Below are 25636 nucleotides of genomic sequence, written 5' to 3'. Positions count from 1 at the left end.
GCACAAATAGCAATGTAAATAAATGCACTTGCAAATTTGCAATATTATATACTGCAATTTCTTAGGCGCCAAAACTTTTCTCTTCCCGAAAAAGAAAGAAAGAAAAAAGCACCTGTCAAAAACAAGTGCTTCGTACTTTGACCTAGAATTTATTATAAGAAATTGTTTTTCTTCTTCTCTGTCGGAGATTTCCATCCCATTTAGCCTTTCAGACCATTCATTTACAAAAACTGCGCACATGACCGCTATATGCAGAAATGCTCTTAGGTAGGATCAGAGATTGGGAAAGGAAACGTGTTTTCAATAATAATAATAATAATAATAATAATAATAATAATAATAATAATAATAATAATAATAATAATAATAATAATAATAATAATAATAATAATAATATAACAATTAGGTTTGCAACTAGAGTTCCGTCTGTTTATCTTGCATGGGAGGCCTAGATCTACTATGCTAATGGTGTCCCTTAGGCTGTTTGTATCTCTTTTCGTTTCCTGTGCTGTTAGGCGTTTATGTAACCTATTTTCTTATTTCTGAGTTTTTTTTTTTTTTTTTGAAAAAGGGAAGAAACTGCTTTCCTCTGATATCTATTTCTTACCATTCACCTTGTTTGTACTGCTTAAGTAAGATCATTTTGTAACTTTTTGTGTCATTCATTTCCCTCACAGTAATAGAACCGTAATTCTTAACAATTTACGTTACTCTCTTTTTTTGCAGTATGCCACACTCATAATCCTCACTGATAATCTCCGATAATTTAATCTGTATATGGGGTCAATCTTGCTAATAGAATGTTTGAGAGGATTTTGTAGGATGTTAACGGAAGAAAAATGCTTCGATAATTATTACAGTCAGTTTTGTCGCCTTTCTTGTGAATTGGAACAATGATTGATTCTTTCCACTCTTGTGGCAATTCTTCCTTGTTCCAGATAAGGAGAACGAGTTTGTGTATTTTGTTCCACATTTTTTCGCCTCCAGCTAAAATTAACTCAGCCGGAATTTCTTCTACACCTAGAGATTTGTGTTCCTTTAATTCTTTATAGCGATTTCTACTTCTATTTGGTTAGGTTCTGGAATATATATGGTTCTGTGGTGTGTATTTTCTTTCTCCAAGCACATTAGTTTTTGGCTGCGTGTTAAGCAAATCGTCAAAGAAATCTTCAAATATGACTTACTATAGTAAAAATCTACATTGAAAATAAAAATAGTAAACAAATAAGTGAATAAATATTGAATGCAAAAGTACCGGCTATAGGACTAAACTTTGTCGCTTAGACTTCTTAAACCAAATCGTGTAATGCTGCAGTTATTATGGGAATATTTATTTACTACATATGAACAGACGTGTTCGAAAAAAGTTTATATTAAATAAAACTAACTTCCAAGATGATTTTTTCCCCGTGAACTTTTTTTTTTTTTAATGTGAAACTGTGCATGTCAGTCTGCAGATTGTAGAATTTGAAGAGAACATGAACAAACCAACTAAATACTTGTTCAGAAAGCTGTTTAAAAAAAGAAAAACCAATCGAGAATAAACTACTCCTTGTGGATTTTTTTTGTAAAATGATTTATGCAGCACCATAGGAGTATAAATGAAATATTTATCCATTTTTGGTCATGAAAAATAAAATCCTTAGAGATGATTTAGAGAAAATCATATATATATATATATATATATATATATATATATATATATATATATATATATATATATATATATATATATATATAAGGTAAATAGGGGAATATGGGCATCGGGGAATATGGGGGAAATAAAGTTTCCTCCTCGTAGCACAGCAAGTTCAAGATGAAATTTCTGTTGAGTGGGTTGGAAGCACTGTTGGAGTCTTGGTTGCGACTGGAAGTTTTATGAGACGGGGAAACAGAAATTTAACTGAATATTAATGGTTTGAAGATAAGTGATGTACAATTTTCCTGCCCCACAAAACGCCTGTTGTTATTCTGAATCTATAAAACTTAAGATATTGTCCGGATATATAAAACAATTACTAAAACTTGGTTACTGATGTGTAGAATCCAAAGTGTTTTCCTTTGTTCGCAAGGCATGGCACGCGTTGCAGAATCGTGTACGAACAGCGTTGAAAACCTAAATAAAATATAGCAAGATGGGGTAATATGAGATGAGGCATTCGGGATAATATGGGTACGTGTATTTACGTGGGGTAAATATGAGTACGTGGGTATATGGCCAAGAGACAAAAGATCTCGTGAAAGCGATACAGGGTACGTTTCAAATACATGGCTCAATAGGTTGAACAGTGGGTAGGCATCGCAAGTATGAGTCCTGTCTCATCGCATGAAAAATAGTAAATAAAAATCGAAAACAAACACATTCATAGTTGGGAAATTTCCTGTTATACAGTAAAACAAATACAATATTTCACGTAAATTTTAGGAACAGGAGGCAGTTCCAAAGAATCGACAGCAGACGAAAATCTTCTGATGCTGAAAAAGAGAAGAACGTGTACAAGGACAAAGATAGATAAGACAACGATGAACAACGAAGTTTCTGAGAATAACTCTGACTCTCAATGTTCAGTGGGTCAAGGGTGGTTCTATGTTGATCACAATGGAGAAGAGTGGGTCAAATGTACACGATGTTTGGTGTGGTATCATTTTGCGTGTGTCCATTTTGAAACCAAGAAGTTTATCTGTCCTCAGTGTCCTTAGGCAGAATTCTTAACTTCACGAGTTCCATGTAATATTTTTAAGTTCCTTTTTCGTACTATTGAGTTCCTAATATTGTCTATAAGAGTATGTTTGTCATTACCTTTTGTTCTAAAGCTTATTATTGTAGAATTTATGTCTACTGTGAGATGATTAGCTAATGTATTTCTATTGCTCATACTCCCTACACTCTAACCCATATTACCCTTAATTTTTGGATAATATGGGTTATTTCATATGTGCCGCAATTATGCGTGTAGTACTAAACAGTAAGCGTAATGTACTAATGTTTGCTAATATTTCTATGGCGTAATACACAATATTTGTTATTACCGAATGTTGATTTAATTACTGAAATACAGAGCTTTATTTCAGAAACTGCCCATATTCTCCCTATTTACCTTATATATATATAAATTCATCCTTCATTAAACTACCCTCATTTTTGGGAGTCGCAAAATATTTATAAACCTGTCCTGAAAAATCTTATAAATACTTAAATTTAATATTTGGTCCAAATATGTTGAACGCCATTGCTGTAGGCGATTACACATAAGGACAAACAGATGGACAAATAGAAAGACAGACATAAAAAAAAAAAAAAACAGTACGCAGGAGTCATGAAATATGTAAATTCGTTGAGACCCCGGATTCGATTTTTTTTTCACGATTATCATACTTTCTTTTCTCCTATCAAAGCTCGATAGTAAAAGAACATATAAGTTTGAAGATTGTTACCAAGTTTTAGTGACTGTGTCTGTGTCATGTCGTTTCTTCCCAAGTAGCATTTCATCTCAGTAGCGTTTGTTCAGACTGATTGGTACTTCGAAAATAATTAAAAAGTAAAAAATAGTAAACAAATAAATAAAAAATAAAGATTAATTCAATGTTATGGCGGGACGGTATAATTTGTGGTTTGAAAATCATGAGAACGCAACAAAGTAAGTTTTAAAACAGATATTAAGTTACTTTTCACATTGAAATCGAAAATTGTAGTAAATTTTTACCACTTCCTGTTTCACTAAAGGGCTAAGAGTGGAGATGGCATCTGTTCTTGGAATGTTGAATCTATATCTAGAAATCGTTCCTCACTCTTTACGAGCACTATCCTGAAAGTCACTTACATTTCGGCGGAGTGCTGCTAGGGCGGGGCGAGCACCGCCATTATGTGCAGAGATTTCCATACGTTCAGTGTAGCTGTACACATGTAAAGTTTATGTTGCTTCTGTTTTGTTCATAATATTTATACATTATTAACATGAGTGTTCGATTGAAAATTCCGTCAGTTGTGAAGTGGGATCAGTTATACCATTTTTGATGACGAAAAATATTAAGTCGATTGACAATCATCAACAACTGTGTGAAGTTTACGATAAAGATTGATGACTGAATGTGAAGTGAGGCGTTGGTGTCTTATGTTTAAAGATTGTCGCACAAACGATCACGATGAATATTGAAGTGGGGAACCAAGCATTATGATACAATTGGTCTTAAAAATCAATAACAAGATCCGTGAGATCGTCGTTTTACTATAACAAAGCTTTCGGTTAAGTTTCTGCAAATTTCACGCAATTTCTGCAAATTTCACGCAATTTCTGCAAATTTCACAAAACTCAACAGATGAGAAACGCCTTGAAATTCCTAGAGGCCTATATGACTCCTTTATTGATACTATCGTTACTGGAGATGATACTTAGGGTAAGCACGTTAACTGTAAAAAGAAAAAAAGAACAACAAACAGTCCATATAGTGGGGATACACCAGTTAAAAAATGTTTGCAAACCATTTTTGGAAGAGAACTTATGACTATTATTTTGGAATAGGGAAGGTGTACTGCTAGTCGAGTTTTTAGAACATGGTACAACCATTACCGCTGAACAATATTGTGAAGTATTACAAATGTTGCGAAGAGCAATTCAAAACAAACACCGAAAAAATCTGGATTCAAAAGGTCTGCTGTTTCATGACAACGCCCGTCCGCATTTGACCAAGCGCATCAGGAACTTTTACAGGTCTTTCATTGGGAGGTTTTCGACTATCCACAATATAGCATGGATCTTGTATCAAGTAATTACCACTTGCTTCTACCATAAAGATCTGGGTAGCAACTTAACGCTTTGATGAAGCAGACTTTTAGGCTCGCTTGCAGAATGGATGAAGACTCCGAGTAAAAATCTCGTCAGTTGTGAAGTGGGATCAGTCATACGATTTTTGTTGACATATCACTAAATCGATTGACAATCATCAACAACTGTGTGAAGTTTACGGTAAAGATTGATGAGATGAGGAGTGAGAGGTTGGTGCATCATGTTTAAAGATGGGCACAGACAATCACGATGAAGACCAAAGAGGGGGCAACTTTTTATAAGATTGGATTTTGTAAGCTTGTTCATCGCTATGATAAGTGTCTAAACGATATGGCGACTATATCGGAAACTAGTGTACGAGCGTCTCTTCAAACTCTATATTAAAAAAATGTCTACTTTCACTTGTCTTCTTTTTATTCCAAAACGTGAATTACTTTCTGGATAGTCCTCGCGTTACCATTCTGCTCCATGGGAATCAATATTGAAATCGGAAGTTACTGTGGATTTTAACCACTTCCGTTGAAACAGAGAGATAAGACCGGAAATGGAACCTGTCCTTACGATGCTAAATCCATATCAGAAAACTACTTTTCGTTTTTTATTATTTTGCTCTAAAATTTGACAACAGATAGACAGGCAGACAGATAGACATAACCGTTCTATAAACAGTGTTTATCCAGACATGTTACGAGAAGAACCCCAACCCCCAAATTCTAGAATCATCTAAAAAATTTTCAGGAAATGAATATGGGTGCCCTCCTTCCCCCCCTGTTTTTGGAAGACTGGATAAAGCACCGCATAGTTTGGAAGTCTAAAAGACCAATCTTGCCACTTAACAAAAAGTAAAGGAAACTGTTACAAGTCAAATAAAAGTAAACAAGAGACAGGTTAAAAATGATCAGTAATGAAATCTACACGTAACTAAGGAAATTTCGAAACGAGTAAGAAGAAGAAGAAGACAGCAAATAGAATGAGTGTGAAAGGGCGATAGAATGTTGTTTACACATTATTGTTCAAGTGCTGCGGTGCTGTCACTTGGTAAGTAATTGAGTTAATTTGTATTTAATCATTTAAATTTTTATTGCTTATCATGCTAATTTCTTTTGAAATAATGCTTTTATTCGAATGTTTTGTACATATCAACATAGTAAGAATTTGAAAGGAAGTCTGTCAAATAATGGGGCTTTGTGCAGCCTGTATCTAAAGCGGTTTGGCCAAAGGGAGTACTTGATGATCAGAGCGTACAACAATAACTTAAAATAGTGTGGTATTTTATGCTTACAGTGTTTATCAATATTTCTTATTGTTGTAATAAAATAATCAAATCATCCGTAAGGGCTAAATATGATAATCGGATATTTTAAGTTGTTTTAATATCTTTGAAAACAATTAAAATAATAAACAATGCACTTGCATATAAACTATATATGACTCGTCTTGTAGGTTATGAATTCAGTCACGAGGAAGTAATATTGTTGTTGACACGGAGATAAGGATAATCCTTACAGAATATGATGCTGATTCAGTTTATGTTATTAGATATTTGCAAAATTTATAGCTAAAATTGTTGATTACAAATAGAAGCTCTATTAAACCTGGATGTTCACGTTATGCACTAAAATATCGAATATGTAAAAAAAAAAAAAAAAAAAGGCCTATGTTTAGCAGAAGGGGTCCAGCTTTTTTTCTGTAAAAAATGATACAATTTTGGTAGTTTCTGTTCACATTCGGTTAGTTTAGGGTAGGGTTGGTTAGCTTAAGTTAGGTTAGGCTAGTTTAGGTTACTTTAGGTTATGTTATATTAGTGTAGGGATCCCGCATAATTTTCCAAAAAATGATAGAATTTCGCTTATTTCTACTAATATTACGTTAGTTTAGGTTAGTTCAGGTTAGCTTACGTTAGTTCATGTTAGGTTAGGTTAGATTTGGTTACGTTATTTTACGTCTAAGTACTTGCATCATTAACTTCTCCTGTAAATTTTGTGTTTTTTACGAGCTTCTGCACCCCTTGTACTAAACATACTCCAAAAAAAAAAAAAAAAAAAAGTACCATTCAATACTCGACTCCACCTCGTCGTCTTCCTTAGCTTAAAGGGCATAATCATGAGACGTTAAACTAAATTATTTCAACTCCACCTTGTGCCAAGTAGGCCTTATGGTGGCCAAACTATGCATTCCCGAATTTTCTCGAGGTTTTCCCATTTTCTATCTCTTTCTAATTCACAATTTCGTACATTTTCATAATCAGCGTCCCTCCTTTCTCGGAGCACAACCATGGGACGTTAAACTAAAAAAAAGGTCGCATGTTACATTGCAACAAGAAAACTTACGAAATGAACACTTTTGACAAGCAACGGGTATCACTACATGCAATGCGATAGAATGTTGTCAATCGTACACAGAAAAAACGTAGCTTCGGAATGGGGTAAGATAACACACGTACGTAAATGGTGTAGCGTGCAATACGACGATAGTATGTATCGTCGCCTGAATGAGATGGATGCGTTAGATGGCAGCTTTGAATCGAGGACGAGAATGTGAAGTGAAACACTTGCGGTTAAAGATGATCAAATGGATTCCGCTATGAGCTCGAGACTTTTGGCACGTCCATGTAACACAGTCATGTGTGCGTATTGTGTGTTCAAGTGCACATGCTTTCCTAACATGTAAAATGTGTCGAAGGTCTTTTGTGGTATGACTGTACCAGCGAAGCATTCTTGCATTGGTTTTAGGAACATGCCATAAACGATGAGCAATTTTCCCATCCATGCTTTTCGTCGATGAAGAGACCTTCGGTCGTCATGGAATTACCAGTTTCAATAATAGTAATAATATAGGAAGTACAATCGATATGCACATGTACCAGGCAACCACCAGTAAGAATTATTTCGCATTAATATTTGGGCCAGCTGGTCACCCTTTACATACAACCACAACACTTGACCGATCTGAATTATCTACAGTTTCTGCAGAAAATATGGTGCAGTTTTACTATACGGATCCATAGATTGTGAATGTACAGAAAAATGTGCACATTTCATGTTGAGAACAGATCCTAACCAACCCCTGCGGGGCTTCTAACCCGTTCCTACTACTACAACTGCTTCTACTACTACTTTTACTACTACCACTAGTTATACTATGGATGTGTATAATAAAATTGCACGGAAAATATTTGCAGTCTTTCTGAACTGTTCGACGCACGACGACACATGTGGCTAATACGTAATGGGTTTCTAGCGCACTACACCAAAGCGTGGTTGGCGCGTGTCCTAATGATCACACAAATGGTAGAATCTTTTATGTACGTCGTTCGCTTATGTGACCTCGCATGGAGGAGAGTTTGAACATTTGCTGTACACGCCAATATGCTCGTTTTCATTATTCACACGTCAAGAACAACTAAAACTTTTCTAACCAGAGCCTATACATTGATTTCTTAAAACTAAAATACAGTGAACGGTTTCGACAACAACGTTATCGTTATCAGAGAACAGTTGTCGAAACCGTAACATTGTAGTTTAGTTTATAAAATAAATATATGCTCTGGTCAGGAAAGTTTTAGTTATTCTTGTAGTAAGTTCCAGAGTCGTGATTGTAGTAGGGAGAATATGGGCTGAATAGGGAAAATACTACAATGTGGAACTCTTTAGTCAGTAGAGAAGAGGCTGTGTATCATGTGTCAGAGTAGATTACGATGTGTTTTGGTAGGTGGTGGCTCAGAGCGGGTCGGTGGGCGGTGGGTCAGAGTGGGTCATTGTGGGTGGTGGATCCGAGTGGGTCATTGTGAGTGGTGGGTCCGAGTGGGTGATGGTGGGTTGTGGGTCAGGAGGTCACGGTTGGTGGAGGATCATGGTGGATTATGGTGAGCGGTGGGTCAAATTTTCATTGACCCACGCCATCACTGCCTAAGATTGTTCAGTGCTCCCGGTCCCGTGTTCAATTCCCGGTGGGAGATCCTTTGAAATTGCATATGTCCTCGATGTATCTGTTTGTGTCCCTGTCGTTCAAGGTTACTGGAAATAACTGTAAAACGAGTATTACTAACGAGGAAGGTCTGTAAACCGTGAGAGTTGAATTTTGATGAAAATTAGTGACAAGATTCAGTTCGAGATGATAAGTAACGTAGTAATAGTTACCCAATGCGCAAATGCTTCGTTGAGCTGCTACACCGACGCCATCGTGAAATCCAATAGGCAATGTCCAAGAATACCCTTTTGGCGCAAAAATGAAAAAGCTTTCGGTAGATCTGACTTGAATATTGTAGACGAAGATAAAGCATCTATATGTGGGATTACTTTCAGTGCATGACCACCATGTTGAAAGGCACCATATTGAATCACGGTCAAATATGATAAATATCAAGTGGGTCATGTTGGGTATCAAATAGTACTGGAATGTACTCCTGAATCCATTTCCGTAACCAAAGTTTACATATCTGTTTTCACTTCACAGTTAAGAGCTCTCTCACCCACAGGAACATATAAAAACTGTGCGAGTTAGGTTTGTGTTATGAAACATGGTCGTGCGAGCAAATGCAGGGTTTTAACTAATGCAGTAGTAGTCACTTGATCTCCAAGTGCCACTATAGCAATCAGATCTTGAGCCTAGTGTAAATACCTAGTGCATACGTCATTTAAATTTTGATATGCAAATGTCGTATCAAAATTTTTGCATATCAAAATGGGAATTATATGTAAATTTGTAACCACATATATATTTTATATCAAATCATTTAAATATTTTAATTAAGCTAATTAAATGTTAAAAAGCCAACAGTATTCATATTCTTTGTAATGGATTCGTATTATTTTCATGGGAAGAGCTGGAAGAACTTCAAGTACTAAGTTTTTCTGGAGAACGTTTCTAAATTTTCAACCTAAAGTTCAGCGAACTCATAGCCTCCAGCGGAACACACCCGAACAGCAGTTGATATAGTACAACTGTTTCCAGCTTACTACGATTTTCAAGACTAGAAATTGGACTATACTGTGATAGTTGTACAGAAAACTACAATTGTATGTCCAGGACTAGTGGATGAGAGATGGGTTGGCTACTCTCCGATATAGCGCCGTTCAGTCGTGAACATGGCTATTGTATACTAGTCACACATTGGTGTTGGTTTTTGGGAACAATAAGGTGTTACAAACGAACTCGATGACGTATTTTGTCACCTTACCCGCCTCCCCCGCCACGGCTCTAGGCCGACCTACCGTCAGCCACGGAGCGGAGTAATATGTTTTTGAAAATGTGAGTTGGTTTTGGGAAATTTGATTTTATTTAAATTTAAAAGGTTCTTGGATGCAACCGAATATAAATTATGTTTATTTAACACGGTATGCCACATGTCCGAAAGTATCACGTACTCTTTTATTACGCTTAGACAGTACTATTTACAGGCAGTTTCTTGAACCCATTGAGCGGTGTTCGTCTGCAAAGATGGAAGAGGCTTTCTGCCAACCAATGTATCCGGAAGACAAATATATTTATTATCCCCACATAAGGTAATGACAGTCATGTATTATAATATATTTATCAAGTAAATTGTATAATGTTGATAATGTAATGTGTAATTTTGCAGTATATATGTCAAATAAGCAGGGATGAGTAAAATTAAGTCCAAGTTTGTATTGTGATTACACCCCGCTTCAGACAGGGTTTGTTTATAGATGGCTCCACCTGTCACGTGAGTGCTTGATGGAAGGGGGAACGTGTATTTTTTAAATATGTTTTGTTTTTTTAATTGTGTTCATTGTCTTCCGGTGCATAACATCTGTAGTGTTATATATCAATATCTTCGTTAAAGATCAGAGTTATATGTAAAATATCTGAAACTCACCAGAGTGTGCATATTAGGGTGGGCCGAAAAAATTTTTTTCAGATATTCAGGATTGAGTAGTTATCAAAAGTTGTGCATTGGTACGAAATGAAGACATGTCAAATATGTTGATTTTCAAACAATATTTAACCGGGCCCCCGTGGCCCTAAAGTACTTAATTTTTTGTTCAAATAAAATGATTTTAGGTAATAAGAACATTTTACCAGACAATACTATTAATACATAAAACATGAAATACATGGTTTTAATATACGCAAATAACTATTAAGAGCTTAATTAACTTCCATAACTACCATATTAACACACGAAAAACCTTTGTGTTGAACCCAGCTCAGAACTCTCAAACTTTAAGAGAATATCACTTTTTCGAATCTGGATGCAAAATGCACAACACTGGATTTCCGAAGGCGGCGCTTACTTTGCTGAATTCAAATAAACTAGAAACAATATGGCTGAGAGCCTCTCTTCCTGTATTATCTTACCTTCGAATTAAGGATATGATTTTGAATCACAACTCAAAATGCAAACGATCATTAACCCCATTAAGAAACAAGATACCTCCATTAAGAGCCAAATTAAAGAAATTTAAGAACGGTGCTCAGAAGTTATTTGATATTTTCTCTGGCAAATGCTGCGATAGATTAATCTGTAAGTGTGATAAATCAAATTAAATAGGTATACTGCTTTTGGAGTGGGAGCTCATATTAGATCAGAGAAATCAGAGACAAATGACGAGTTGCAATGTAGATGAAGCAGAAACTCATAGGCTCAAAAGAAAGCAGGACACACAGATCGATTATGATGCTGCGGTACCAAATACAAGAGGGTTACAATCGTTAGCCTCAATCCCGCACTTGGAAATATACTAAGTGCTTCCACCCCGAATTCAGGTGATGAAGAGTTCGCATGGAGCTATCGTTTAGAGAATAAAATCTAAAGAAACCTAAATAAACAATAGTGAGCCCTAAACAAATGAATACAGGTGTCTCGAATAGGTCGGCTGCTAAAATTGTATCCGCTGTTTTAGAAGATATGAATTTACTGAACTAAACTAACCAAGACAAGGTAGTAGATAAAAACAAAATCCGTAGGAAACTAGCAAAAAAAGAAAAAGAAAGAGAAAAAAGAAACCGTCTACAGTGTAAGGCTACTAATTTTAAGGGTCTATTTTGATGGCCGAAAATACAAACTATAGTTCTAATTGACAATTACAGTAGGCAAAGCACTGAAGAATATGCGGATTATATCGATTTGACCGATTGGTCAGAAGTAATAGTAACGAAAGCTCCAATTTCGGCTAACGTATCAACAGAAGAACTAATCGAAATGATTGTGGAAAAGAGGGGGTTTCACAGTTTATGTTCCCCTTCCACACACAGGCTTTGGAGAGGTGTGTAAAGGTAGTAACAGAATCTTCTTCAGAAGTATGCGGTAGTGTTGCACGAGATGGTTATATTCGCTACCTATTCTACCAAGCTTTGAACATAAATCTCAATATTTTGTTCCAAGATACAACTAAGGAGCTTTAAGTAAGAGGAAGGTGGGTGGAAGAAACTCGCTGTGTAGCCACCTCCAGTGGTGAGTTCTGGGCTGGTTTGGTGTTTGTTGGTCAATTTTTAATCTTACCTTATGTATTTGTGTCCGTACTATTATATCTACTAAACACCAATCAGACGAAAAGCTGCACATCAGATCAGAACATTTAAAATCCTGGGGTCAAGTTAAAGTATTAGGAATCTTAACCAATTTTCTATACATACTTAAAATAATGGTATATGTTTTTTTAAAAAACAAAATAACACTTTTCGGACCCGCAGGGCCTGGTGAAATATATTTATCTGCCTCTGTTTTGGGGAAGAAACCTAGCATTATACAACTTTTGCACAGTACCCAAACTTAATTTTCTGAAAACAAATATTTCAATAATATTTTTACTACTCACAACCATATTTTTTCAACATTAACGTTCTTTCGGGCTCCCAGGGCTCGGTTAATTATCTCTTTATTCGACTCTGTTTTGGCGAGGAAACATGACATTATAAATTTTGCACGGTACTCAAACTTAACTTTTTAAAAATATATTTCAATAATATTTTTACTATTCACAACTATCTTTTTTTTTTAAAAAAAAAACGTTCTTTAGGGCCCCCGGGGCCTGGTAAAATAACTTTTCTTCCGGCTCTGTTTCTGTGAAGAAACATAATATTATACAACTTTTGCACGGTACTGAAACTCAACTTTCTAAAAATATATTTTAATAATATTTTCATTGGTCGCTACTTTTTTTTTTCAAAATTAGCGTTCTTTTGGGCCCCCGGGGCCCGGTTAAATATCTTTTCAACCGGCTCTATTTTGGTGAAGAAACATAATAATATTATACAGCTTTTGCATGGTACTCAAACTTAACTTTCTGTAAAAGAATATTTCCATAATATTTTCATTACTCCAAACTATTTTTTCAAAATTAACGTTCTTTGGGGCCCCCGGGGCCTGGTTAAATATCTTTTTATTCTGCTCTATTTTGGTGAAGAAACATACATAATATTATACAACTTTTGCACGGTACTGAAACTTAACTTTCTAAAAATATATTTTAATAATATTTTCATTGGTCGCTATTTTTTTTTCAAATTTAGCGTTCTTTTTGGCCCCCGGGGCCCGGTTAAATATCTTTTTATCCGGCTCTATTTTGATGAAGAAACATAACATAATATTATACAACTTTTGCATGGTACCCAAACTTAACTTTCTGAAAAAGAATATTTCAATAATATTTTCACTACTTGTAACTATTTTTTTCAAAATTAACGTTCTTTCGGGCCCCCGGGGCCCGGTTAAATATCTTTTTATCCGGCTCTATTTTGGTGAGGAAACATAATATATCATTTTACAACTTTTGCACGGTACTCAATCTTAATTTTCTAAAAAAAATTTTTTTCGGCCATTTTCGACCCACCCTAGTGCATATAAACGATATATTAGTACATAAAAGTGGTGACCTATTTAGGAATTCGGTAGTTACCGTAAGAGAGAGGGAACGTTGACCCATAAGAAAACCGGTAGACCAAAGGTGAGTCTAGGTTTTTTTAGTTCCGGCGAGCCTAATAACTACGGTCGCCAGAGAGGTCACAGGACACTTCGCTCAGAGAGACGAGACCCTTCGGTTCTGTTCATAGGACACTTCGCTCAGAGAGACGAGACCCTTCGGTTCTGTTCATAAGACACTTCGCTCAGAGAGACGAGACCCTTCGGGTCTGTTCATAGGACACTTCGTTTTTAGTCAAAAAGACACTTCGGTCCTAGACACAGAAGACCGCTTCGAGATACACGACAAGACCGTTTGTTAAGTGACATTCTGTTTTCAAGTCTTTGCTAGTATATAGCAACTAATAGAGCTTAGATAGCAACCGGGGAAATATCTCCTATATATGACCCCATCGGGAGTGTGATTTTTTTTAAATAACTTTCTGTGGTTACATTTTCGTACATATAGTTAGGGGTGTTATTCACACACCAAGACCAACTATTGAGTGAGAACATGTACATATTCAGAGGAGATTAGTAACGTGTGTTGGTGGACTCACCGTGTGGCTCACCTTTACAATGAGCACACTTCCAACCAGTTTGACTTTTGTTAATATACAGCGATGTTAGTAAATCTGTCATCAGCAGAAACATTTATTTTTTTTCTGTGCATCGCAAATTAGTGCACCACGAACAGTAATTTTTTTAACCTGTAACATTTAAATAGTGGGACTTTTTGCACCACAGAACACAAAATCCAGTAAGGTGTGACGAGCCAATGTCACCTTTATTGTGATCGTGATGACAGTTACTCTCTACATTTAAGAGAGAGATGCCAATGCAGAGATCTACGGAGGCAGCGTGATCTTCAAGACTGATCGTCAAAAAACCGTGCTATGTGGAAAAAGAGTACGTCACGCATATACGGAAGCATGCGTGCAGACTGGAGGAACCAGACAGCAGTGAAGGCTGGCATCATTCAGGACATTTCTGTGAAGACAACAAACTTAACACGCGTGGACTAGAACTGTTAATATGAGTAAATAGAGTAACTATTGCGCAATAAGTTTTATTTTTTTAACGTGTACAGTGTTTTTTTGTGAAACCTAGTGTATAAAGTTCAATTCCGCCGAGGATCTATTAAACCGTTATGAAAATTTATTTCTACGTCCGTTTTATCTGCAATTCCTGTACGTATCCTGAAGGGTTACTTGCTGCTTGGTGAGTACAAAAATATATATAAAATGATTTGTAACTTCTGTTTTTTTCAGGTGGACTTCGTTCGGCGACTTCAATTAACTTACTGCAAATAGTATTCCTTGGTAATGTGTATTCTGTTGGTGTCACTAGACTCAGTCTCATGTTACATGAGCCACTACTACTAGTGTAGTCCATGAGTCACTTCGAGAGCGTAATATCAGGGTAGGACACATGAACTATGAGACCTGTGTAGATCTCAAAATCGGAACTTTCTTTTTAATTCTAAAAGTAGCATAGATCTACATAGGAGCATTTTGGATCATCTATCTAATTAAATTTTGTTATTAAAGAGTCTCAACATTTTTTTTTATTCAGTCTCTACCGCAACTAAAAAGTTCATAGTTCATGGGACCCACGATGACAGACAGTCTTCCTTGGTGTAACGTTGACTGATGTCAAATGAAGAGAGAGAGACATACCTCACCATCACTGGTGCGCCTTCCTCTTCTCTCTACAGGGCCTCAGCCTAATTTACATTTATGACACTTCCTGTCATATGCAAATTTCAGCACACCTATACTTTAGAGGTCATTTTATTTTTGGCACCTGAGACTGGGACTCCCTACGTCTTATACATTTTGCCACCCAGCGTAGGGGCTTATTAGAGGCCGCCACGCACTATACATTTGGCTCCCGAGCGTGGGGCCATATACAGAAGGCTCTTGGGGTATTTACACTAGTGAGAGAAATCGTTAATTAAATTGAAATGCCTGTAGTGAAAAATGAAATAACAGCATTGTAACAAATTATACCTATTTCAAAGTGCGATGGAATAGGCTGGTTGTCGATGAAACACATGTTTAATAATAGTACTGACGAGCAGAGAATACCAAAGGGATTGTTCGGATATATATTAGAAAATCCACTATAATCAGTAGGTCCACGTCTCGTTTAGCGTAGCAGGCATAAGTGTGGAACGTTGAACTTAATCAAACCAAAAATCTATTTTAAGCAATTTTACGTGGTCCATTATATTGTGTTAAGTTTGCTTCTCCAATCTTGAAACCTTATGCAAAGACTCTCATTGTTGCAGAATATTGCGTTCTTTTCCAATACTCATACTTCACAAAATATAATTTACCGTGCATATTACGAAGTTAAAATACTTCAATGTATTTATTGTCAGTTTTTCTAAATAAAATCGATTTATCGCTGAAGCATTGAACAATAAAGGGGATTTAAATTATGAGTTCGCAGCCTATTCTTAGAAGATACACCTAGAAACTTAGAATTCATTTTTTTCTTATGTCTGTACTGCTATTAGTGATAAGAGAATGCATACACAATTGCTAAGAATAGATGGCAATAAAGATTATTACAAGATTCAATATCAAGTTGCAATCCATAAAACAAGCCTCTTTCTTGCTTTTTCCTTCAATATTAAGTAATCAAATATCTGCATTTTTCCACCTTTAACGATAAAACACTCGTTTATAATTATAATAAGGGCAAGACTAGTTTTCATATCAAAACTGTGATAAATAACTAATTGTAACAGGTGATTCGAGGATTTATTTATTATTTAAATCACGTACTTGACAACTCAAGAAATTCATTTTGGGACTTGTTTATCCATGTGCTTTAAAACTTTCAATGATATATATGGCTCTTTTTTGTGTTTGAAATACTCTATGGGAATGAGGTGAATTTCGCCAATATTGTGCTCCATATTATTAAAAACTAACAAAGTAGACTTATTAGTTCTCTTGACTTTAGACTATTGTTTAGGTTTTAAGACATTGCATGCAGAATTTAGAGTGTCTTCCTACAGGCAATTGCAACATGGGTGTGCCGTGAGGTGTATGGTATCTGTCTCCGAATGACAAACGGTAGTAGTACAGCGGGCAGGCGTGTGACATTCGGTACGAACGCATTAGTTGGACCAGTGAAACATTCGTTCCGTGCATAAAATGCGAACAATTAATGCGATAAACGTAGTGAACATTTTAAATCAAGCAGTGGTGGAAAAATATAGTGAGTGAGAATGGGGTAGAAGATAAGACATTTGCAGGTACATTGCTTGCAGTGATAGCAAGCAAATATGATGGTAACGTTTCTCTAACAGTAGTGACACATTAGATGTAGACACTGACACAGAGAGTGAGCATGAAGATTCGACAAACGAAATGGATTTGGAACTAGGCCATCAATTAGACGAGCAAGTATGAGATGTTATCTCCAAGCCGGACTAAATCTGTACGTGTAACAGAAGTTGTGGTTAACAAATACAAACAAATTCAGGAGCACGTTGCAGCGAAAAGAATGGGAAACGTAACACTGTTGCAGATGCAGCGAAGCATTTCAAATGCAATATGGCGTTTGTGTATAAGGCTTTCCAATTCCATAACAAACCTCCTCGCTCTCATGTCATGTCACTACTAAAATACGTAGTACTAAAGACATTCAACATTTATCGCACTAAAGGACTTACGGTACATGATTATCATTTAAAAGCGTGGATGTTACTGACAGCGAGGAAATTGAACTATCCATTCCGTGCTTCTCGTGGTTTTATTAACAAATTTAGAACAGAGCACAGGATTCGCTCACGAAGGATGACTCAATTTGTAACGAAGAAAGTTGTTGAAAACGAAGAGGAACTACTTGATAATGCCCAAAATTTCGTGATTAAAATTAATAAAATAATAGAGATGCAAGGGCTCGGAAAAAAACCGGCTTTTTTGGAAAAAAACTCGGTTTTTTCTGCTTTGCTTTTTTGCTTGGGAAATTTTGGGCTTTTTTCAAAATACTGCTTTAAATTGATAAAACAGACTTTGTATCGCTTCTCTATAACACAAAAAATCATTTAATTAGTGGTTGATGCTGATAATAATATAAAACATCGAAAATAAATTATGAATTTCGAAAAAATATTTCAAACAATTTTTCTTCAACATATTTACATTATGAATTCCACAGGATTAACCAATGTATATAATAAGAATTTTTTAACCTCCTATATACAAAAGTAAGCAGAGTTGGCAAGAACCGTGGTTGTTTTTGAAAATGCCAAAAACCCGTTTTTTGGGGGATGTTTAAACCAGGCTTTTTTGGTTTAAACCAGGCTTTTTTGACTTAGATTTTTTGCTTTATGTATTTATATTATATTCAGAGAAATAAGTTTGTTTCGCCTTGATGTTATTATGCAACAGCGGGGTTATGCCGGAAGAACTCCCATAAGCTTAAAGAAGTGCGGTCAGTAAATTTCTTAAGTTGAGAATCTCCCGCCCTAGCCATTGGGAAATTCCCGTCATTACTTGAAATGTAAGACAATAACGGGAAAATCCTGTTATTGCTTTGCATGTAAAATTTAAAGGTCAACGTACCATAATCAGTACGCTAAAACTGAGGTATTAAATTACAAATTTAGTACCGGTACGTAGATATCATTGAAAGTCCAATCCAAGCTAATGTTGGAAGCTACGTAGGCAATCGATAAATTTTGCCAATTTCTATCAATATATTTAAGCAATATTGGCTTCTTTATAAAACAACACGCATTTAGGCATGCAGAAATATACAATTTGGTTTGTTTCGTATATTTAGGCTTAACATCCTTACGTAATACCGAGGTTATCAAGGAGAAGACTTTCGCTTAAACTGACATCCGAACCGCTACTTGGGTTACGCATGAAAGAAAGTTTGTGGTTCGACGAGAATTGAACATGGGACACCTTGATTAAAAGGTGAAAGGGAAATAAAACTATTGCAGGTGGTTTGATATCTGGAAACGTTACCATGAAGTTCACACGATTCGCATTTTTCATTCTTTTTATTTTTGTGGTTTAAACCAGTTATTAAAAAAAAAAAAAGTTGGTGTAAACCAGCCAACCCTAAAAGTAAACACTTCTTTTTAAAGAATACACAAATAACTAGCAAAATAGTATGTAGTATTTTTACTTCAAAGTATTCCATACCCTCTTTTTGAAACAAAATAAAATTAAAATAAAACATAAGAGAAATACTTAGATTTATATGATACACTTAAAGGCTGCACATCTAGAGCTTTTGGTTCTGTATATTCTTGAAATTCTACAGTTAAGTTTTATAGAACCACCATCACAGTTTACCCAATCCTCAAGTTTTCTGAATTTTTAACAAGAGGGATTCAACATATCATTACGGAACTCCCCCCCCCCCAAAAAAAAACTACGGAATATATTTAAGTTAAGCTAAATACAACTCCACAACAAACATGACTGAGTGATTAGCTTTTGCGCTTCTATCGGGAAGTCCGGGATTCAACCAGCATTCGACCATTCTGACAAAGCTTTTCTTCATTCCATCTGTGAATGTAGAAATAGTGCGTGTACTGTGAGTTGGGCGACTTTCTTTTTTGTTTTTAAATCGTTATTATTACTAATTACCAGCAGTGACGGTTTTACGAAGGTTAGGGGGGCGGTCTTTCGGACTGAAGCCCGTTCCCCAAAGTTACGGAATGTCTGCAACAAACGAAATATCTATTATTTATGCCTTTACTCATAAACTTTAAGCTCCCGTCAAATAAAAATTACGAATGTTTAAAAAAACTAAACATTAGTAAGAAACCCTTCCCAAAATACTTTTCTAAATCCGCCACTGATTCTCAGTATAAAATGATTTTTAAAGTTGTATCCGGAAGATTATTGCTAAACATATAAACGAAACGAAATATTATGCCTGTGCTCATAAACTTCAAGCACTTCCCAAATAAAATTAGGACTTTTTAGGGAACGAAACAATCAGAAAAAACCCTCCTAAAGTACTTTTCTAAATCCGCTACTGATTATTTGTATAAATTGGTATTCAAGGTTGTGTCCGGAAAATTATTGCTAAATCACTTCACAGCTACAGTATAACAGAAATATGGAAGTACGGCTTGACGGATATATTGAAAAACGTACGCTTTGACGGATAAATAGAAAAACGGGCAGGTTTAACTTTTGCGCTAGAAGCTAGAGTACTAAAAGCTCTTAGAAGTGAAACACGGATGACAAACTAGAGAAGAAAAGAGATGTCGATAACTCAAAAATTAAAATAAAGTTAAATAGCCTCTAAAATTACCCTCAAATACTACATTCTTCATGTTAGCTTTAATTCGTAAAACACGTGCTCCATCCATCTTGATGGTGAATTTCAGAGCGAAATATCACATTCAGGTCATGGAATTCTTATCTAACTATAGAATATACTATAAGAAAGCTATTTAGATAGAAAAATCATGAAGTTGAAAAAAGCCAAAATTTCCAAAATTCTCGTTTTTTTCCCAAAAAAGCCGGCTTTTTATGTGAAAAAAACCATCGATTCAAAAAAGCCGGCTTTTTTGCATCTCTATAAAATAATACATTAGAAACCGTAAAAAAGTGAATGCACTTAGATTTGAGTACGAAATGACCTCTGGTAGAACTCTGCCAGAAATAGGTGAGAAACATACTACAGTACTCGTTCAATCTTTGGCCTCAATGTCCCACGCATATACCATCCAAATTCACATTTCTCCAGTACGGGTAGGCTCCCCGATATATATACGAGATTGCATGTATTTCAACATTTCAAAAGTACTGCGTATTGAGGGAAACAAAGTTGCCCCAGGATCCCTCGGACGGTCCCAGACGGATGCTCTATAATAAACCTGTACAATTAGGCAAACTCGCTTGCAAACACGTCAAACGTTGGCTAAAAGACGTGTTTATTCCTGATATGAAAGAGGATTCCCTCCTGTTGCTTGACTTGTAGAGTCGACAGACGGGTGAAGACGTGCGAGAATTGTTACATAAGGAGAACATTCCTGCTGAAGTTGTACCCCGCAAGACCACGAAATTTATTCATCCTCTTGATGTATACATTTTTCGGCAATTTAAGCTGGTAATTCGGAGACTCGAGGATTATTTTCGACATAAATTCATTGTTTGTGGTACAACGAAGAAGTTATATGACAGAATTTTCATAATGAAAATGCATTCTGTTGTGTATCATCAATTTTGTGTGTGTTAGTTCTAATGGACATGCTTGCGTAAGCATGGCAGAAATGTGGGTACATCACAAGAGCAATAGTTGGTTCATTTACAAATGTTGTGGAGACTATGTTGCAAGTAGAAAATAGTGCCAAAAGGGCAGTCTTGGATATTGCCTACTGGATTTCAAGATTACGTCGGTGTAGCAGCTCAACGGAGCATTTGCGCATCGAGTGATTATTACCACGTTACTTAGCATCTCGAACTGAATCTTGTCACTAATTTTCATCAAAATTCAACTCTCACGGTTTATGGACCTTCCTCGTAAGTATAATAAAGACAGGTTACGGAGATACTTTCGATAAATCAGAAAAGAATGTGGTCTGAGGCACTATATGTATATTTTTGTTTTTTAATTTAAATTTGAAGTCTTTCCACTATAGTATTTTATCATGACAGAAATCAGAATCGTTATCGTAAACGTGTGCAATTTGCTTCATAAACGAGTAGTTTTTGACTCTTACTTACCTAAGCAGTCTTAGCGTAGTGGCGTGAGCATTCGTTTCGTAATTCAGGGGTCCCGGGTTCAATTCTCGCTGCGGTAAGTTGTTTTTGTCAACTACAATATCCATACTTGTGATGTGTAATAAAATGAAAATGATTTCTTTCGGTCTTACAAGTTAGACTGGAGACGGCTTTTTCTACAGTTGAAATACTAGCAAAATGACGTCGCATGTCTGTCTACAACCTTGATTCGTGAAAACGTAACGTGTTTAGCAAACAATTCATGAATACGACGTGCTTAGAACCTAGTATGAGTCATAAATGTGACTGAAACAATATTGTTTCCGAGCAATTATTCCGAACGCCTTCAATTATTACTCCTACTCCTAGAATAATAATATTTTCGTTTGCCATTTCCAAGACGTTCCATATATCCGTTCAACCAAAATTTGTAAATAGGAACTATTCTTTTTTATATTCGTATCTATATTTTGTTAAAATATTAATATAACGCATACATAATCAAAAGTTTTATCCAAAGAAAGCGTGTTACTATGTATTGTGGTGAAGACAAATCCTACTTAATTTCTGTTTAGGCATCGGAAGTTTCAATATTAATATTGTCCAGGAGCTGACATCTTCTTTCTCCCCTCTCGTTTCCTTTCGGATACTAATCCCTCGAAATTATCTTATTCTTTCTTTCTTTTCCTATCAACTTCAATATGCTTATTTACATTGCAATAAGACGTAATATTGAGGTCTTAAATTTTCAGTAATAATAATAATAATAATAATAATAATAATAATAATAATAATAATAATAATAATAATAATAATAATAATAATAATAATAATAAATTATTATAATTATTAAAGTTGCTGTCCTAAAATTAGGCAAAACAGAGATAAGTCGGGATTTCGGAAGGGTATCTGGACCTCCAGGACACACCTCTGCAACTCAGGCCCGTATTTATATATTTGCGCCCCTGTGCTCTAAATAATTTGCCGCCCCGCCCATCGAAAGCGATTATATTGGAGTTGAAATCATAGTTTTTGGGATCGCTGAGATGAATAATGACAGTTTTAATAGAATTCAAAATCATTCCCACTCCCAGCAAGAGGCCGAGATTATAAAAATAATCGAAAACTATAGATATTAGTGTTGAATTCATAGTTTTCGAGGTCGCTGAGTTGAATGGTATCAGTTTACTTCAGGTTCAAGTTCAACCTCACCCCTTGGAGTGGGGGTGAAAGAGGATGACTTTTTAAAAATATTCAGATAAGTGAACTAATTAGTAACTACTATGATTAGAGCGAATAAAACACATGAAGATATTTTCTCGCTCTTGTGTGGGACTCTGCGGGTTGCTAGTTTTAAGTATTACTTTAGTGTGAATTTTAAAAAATCCAAAATTTTGCCGCCCTGTGCTCGAGCACAGAATAGCACTTACCGAAATACGGGCCTCCTGCAACTACCAAATTTTAAACCAAAGCGTTCCACTAAAGTTTCATGTAGAAAGTATTCTACTGTACGTTTTGAGGAAAATAACTGTAATAAAAATAACTGAATATCATTAAACAGTAAGGCATATAATAAACTAACTTTTAGGATATTCAGAAATAATTATAAAAGCTTTGCTACAAAAATACCTACACAGACCATAATAAATTCAATGACTTCCGAAATGCAATGTAACAAAATAGCGTATAAGATTCAGCCTACAAAGCAATTGTTACTTAAAGAATGGACATACACTATTTCGAGAATCCAGGTAAAGCGAAAAATGTTTACGATATTCTTCGTCTTGTCTCGATTTCCATCTCCAAAGGGAGACGATAATTTGAGTTAGCCGTGTCCCGTCTTGAATGTAAAATGTTAACTCTCGTCTCAATTTCGTTTGTTTAGTTTCAGAAACGATTTGAGGAATTCCTCTTCTCGTGAGCAACACTAAACAAAACCGAAATATTCTTCCTAAATGTTACATTTCTGGTTGTGATCTTATGCCCTGAGCGATAATAAGCTCCTAACGTATAATCTTCTATGAGATAATAATAATAATTATTATTATTATTACTACTATCATTCCTCAAGATTTGATAGTTCAAGTATTGAAACATCCGAGTATTCAAATATCAGAAGAAAATAAAACATGTGTCATCGCCGATCAATCGCCATCAATAATTCTGTAAAAAAAAACTACTAGTTGTTCGTGGATTAGATTCGATTCGACTACCTTCAGATTACTGGTCGAGCACCTTGACCACTTAACCACGATTGTTACGCAGGAATTGATTTGTGTTTAGTTTAACGAGTATAATACACGCGCCGTATTTGATTCAAAATAAAGGAGTTTTGTATTTTGTTTTTAAAAAGTCTCTCATGTTGATAATTTAGTGAATACAGTGATATAATGCCCTCCGAGTCCTCAATTACATATTCCTGTGTTTTGCCAATCAATCTGACTATTAACAAGCTACTGTTTTGAGCGAACAGAAAAGGTTCTTTATTTAGGAGAGCCGGAAGAAGTAACGCTTTAGATGAGTGGTTAGCGGTGTAGTTTCTAATCCGGCAACCCGTGTTTGATTCCCGCCTTCACCGTTTACACTTTTTAAAATATTTCAGTTCAGAAAAGGCTGAGCTTCAGTTGCATACTGCTAAATGAAAGATAATCTCCAGTGTTGAAATTCAGTGATGATGTAATCCAGAAAAGAAAGGAAGGAAAATGAATGGAGAAAACGAGTTACAGAGTTAATTCTGTTAATGGTTCTATATTTGATATTAATCGTTAATTTCGTGCGTTTTTAAATTATTGTTTATTGACACTATGTTCTCTTCTTTTCTCCTTGTCTCAATGTGTAAATTTGCACAAATATTAAAAAACCACGAACCCTCAGTTATATTTGAAGCTTAAGGAAAAATACGCTTAGTACGGGTAAGTTCTCTAACTCGTTTAAGTGTTATTGAATTTTGCATTTTTAATATTTACAAATAAATTACTGCATAACAATATTTAGCATTTTCAAAACTCAATTAACGAATAATAAAATCAGACAAGTCCTTCCTTCGAAGTAACACTACGTATCAATCAGTGGCGCTGGAATTTAGGAGCTCAGGCGCTGTTAGACCCCCAAAATTTTCATTAGGGGCTGGGTTCTTCCCCTGAATGATTAATCCATACTTTAATTGATTTGCATGTAGGACTACTGTTAATAGTTTTAAAACTCGGCACAAGGCTTTTTGTTTATTTTTAAAAAATAAACTAACACATATACAGCATAATCCATCCGTATATTATTTGATACGCAACTATGTATAATCATTTGAAGTAAGTTAACTTGTTTATATAATCCCTCATTTGAGTTAATTATGAGATTATTGAAGTTCCCCGACTGTTATCTTGTCATTAGCGCCTCTGGTGTCCGTATATTTTTTTCTGGTACTGTGCTATGTACTGTGAGTACAAGTATGCAAAGACAACCCTTTTGTCATTTCGTCAGCCAGCGATTTGCCTCACTCCTACAACACTCTCTACTTCATGCTGTTGTTCTAGCTACTCTACCAGGCGTATTTATTCTTGGAGTGGGCGTTAGTTGGGTTGCCTAACTATCTCAAGAATTTCTGTGGCCCGCTGTACACATACGTCATTGCATTTTCCTGGTATCTTGTGATCTGACAGCAGCATCTTTCCGCTGTCGTGAGGTATTCTGTATTATGGACTGTGATTGAGTTGCAGGAAGAGCTTTCATAATGTTAGTTTAAAGATATGAAACAAATCTCAAAATATATAAATAAATATTATTTTCCATTAAAAAAAAAGACTATGTTGAACATACGATTGATAATGAAACGCCGAACGCTACACACCAACCCCATCCTCCTTCAGGAGCCTCAGGAGTCACAGCTTCTTTATTCAAGGACGTCTCCTCGGTTTCTTCCTTCATGTTGAATAAAACTTCAAACGAAAGGAGGAACTATTTAATCTGTAAAGACAAACGAACAGCGAAATAAAATGGTAGTTGGACAGCCACATTAAAAAACACACAGTCACTGCTTGTGCATTAAAGAACTTTATTCAGTGAAACCATGGACGCCCGAAGCGGGCCAGGGGGACCCGTGCCATCTGGCTCACGAAAACAAATTTCTTAATACAAATAAAAATACCAAACGTAATATAGCAACCTGGGGAATGGGCTCCCTCTAGAAAATTTTCTTCGAGCGCCCATGAGTGAAACTGGTCTTTTTTGAATTGACCACTTCTTAAAAGATCATTATAAAATATACCGAATGTATC

The 25636-nt window shown here is 35.6% G+C and overlaps 1 protein-coding gene across 1 annotated transcript in view; it reads right to left on the bottom strand.

Annotated features, from left to right (window-relative positions):
* LOC145681551 (monocarboxylate transporter 12-like) overlaps positions 1-25286 on the bottom strand; it is a 116964-nt gene extending 91678 nt beyond the window's left edge. Inside the window, exon 1 of the mRNA XM_081753191.1 lies at positions 25179-25286. Coding sequence (XP_081609317.1) covers positions 25179-25286 — 108 coding nt within the window. The remainder of the gene's footprint in view (positions 1-25178) is intronic.
* Between the last annotated feature and the right edge of the window lie 350 nt (positions 25287-25636).

Source organism: Thermobia domestica, chromosome 3 (genome assembly GCF_964235325.1).
Source record: "Thermobia domestica chromosome 3, izTheDome1.hap1.1, whole genome shotgun sequence".
NCBI lineage: Eukaryota > Metazoa > Arthropoda > Insecta > Zygentoma > Lepismatidae > Thermobia > Thermobia domestica.
The sequence above is the reverse complement of the archived record's forward strand: the minus strand, read 5'-3'. Positions and strand labels throughout refer to the sequence as shown.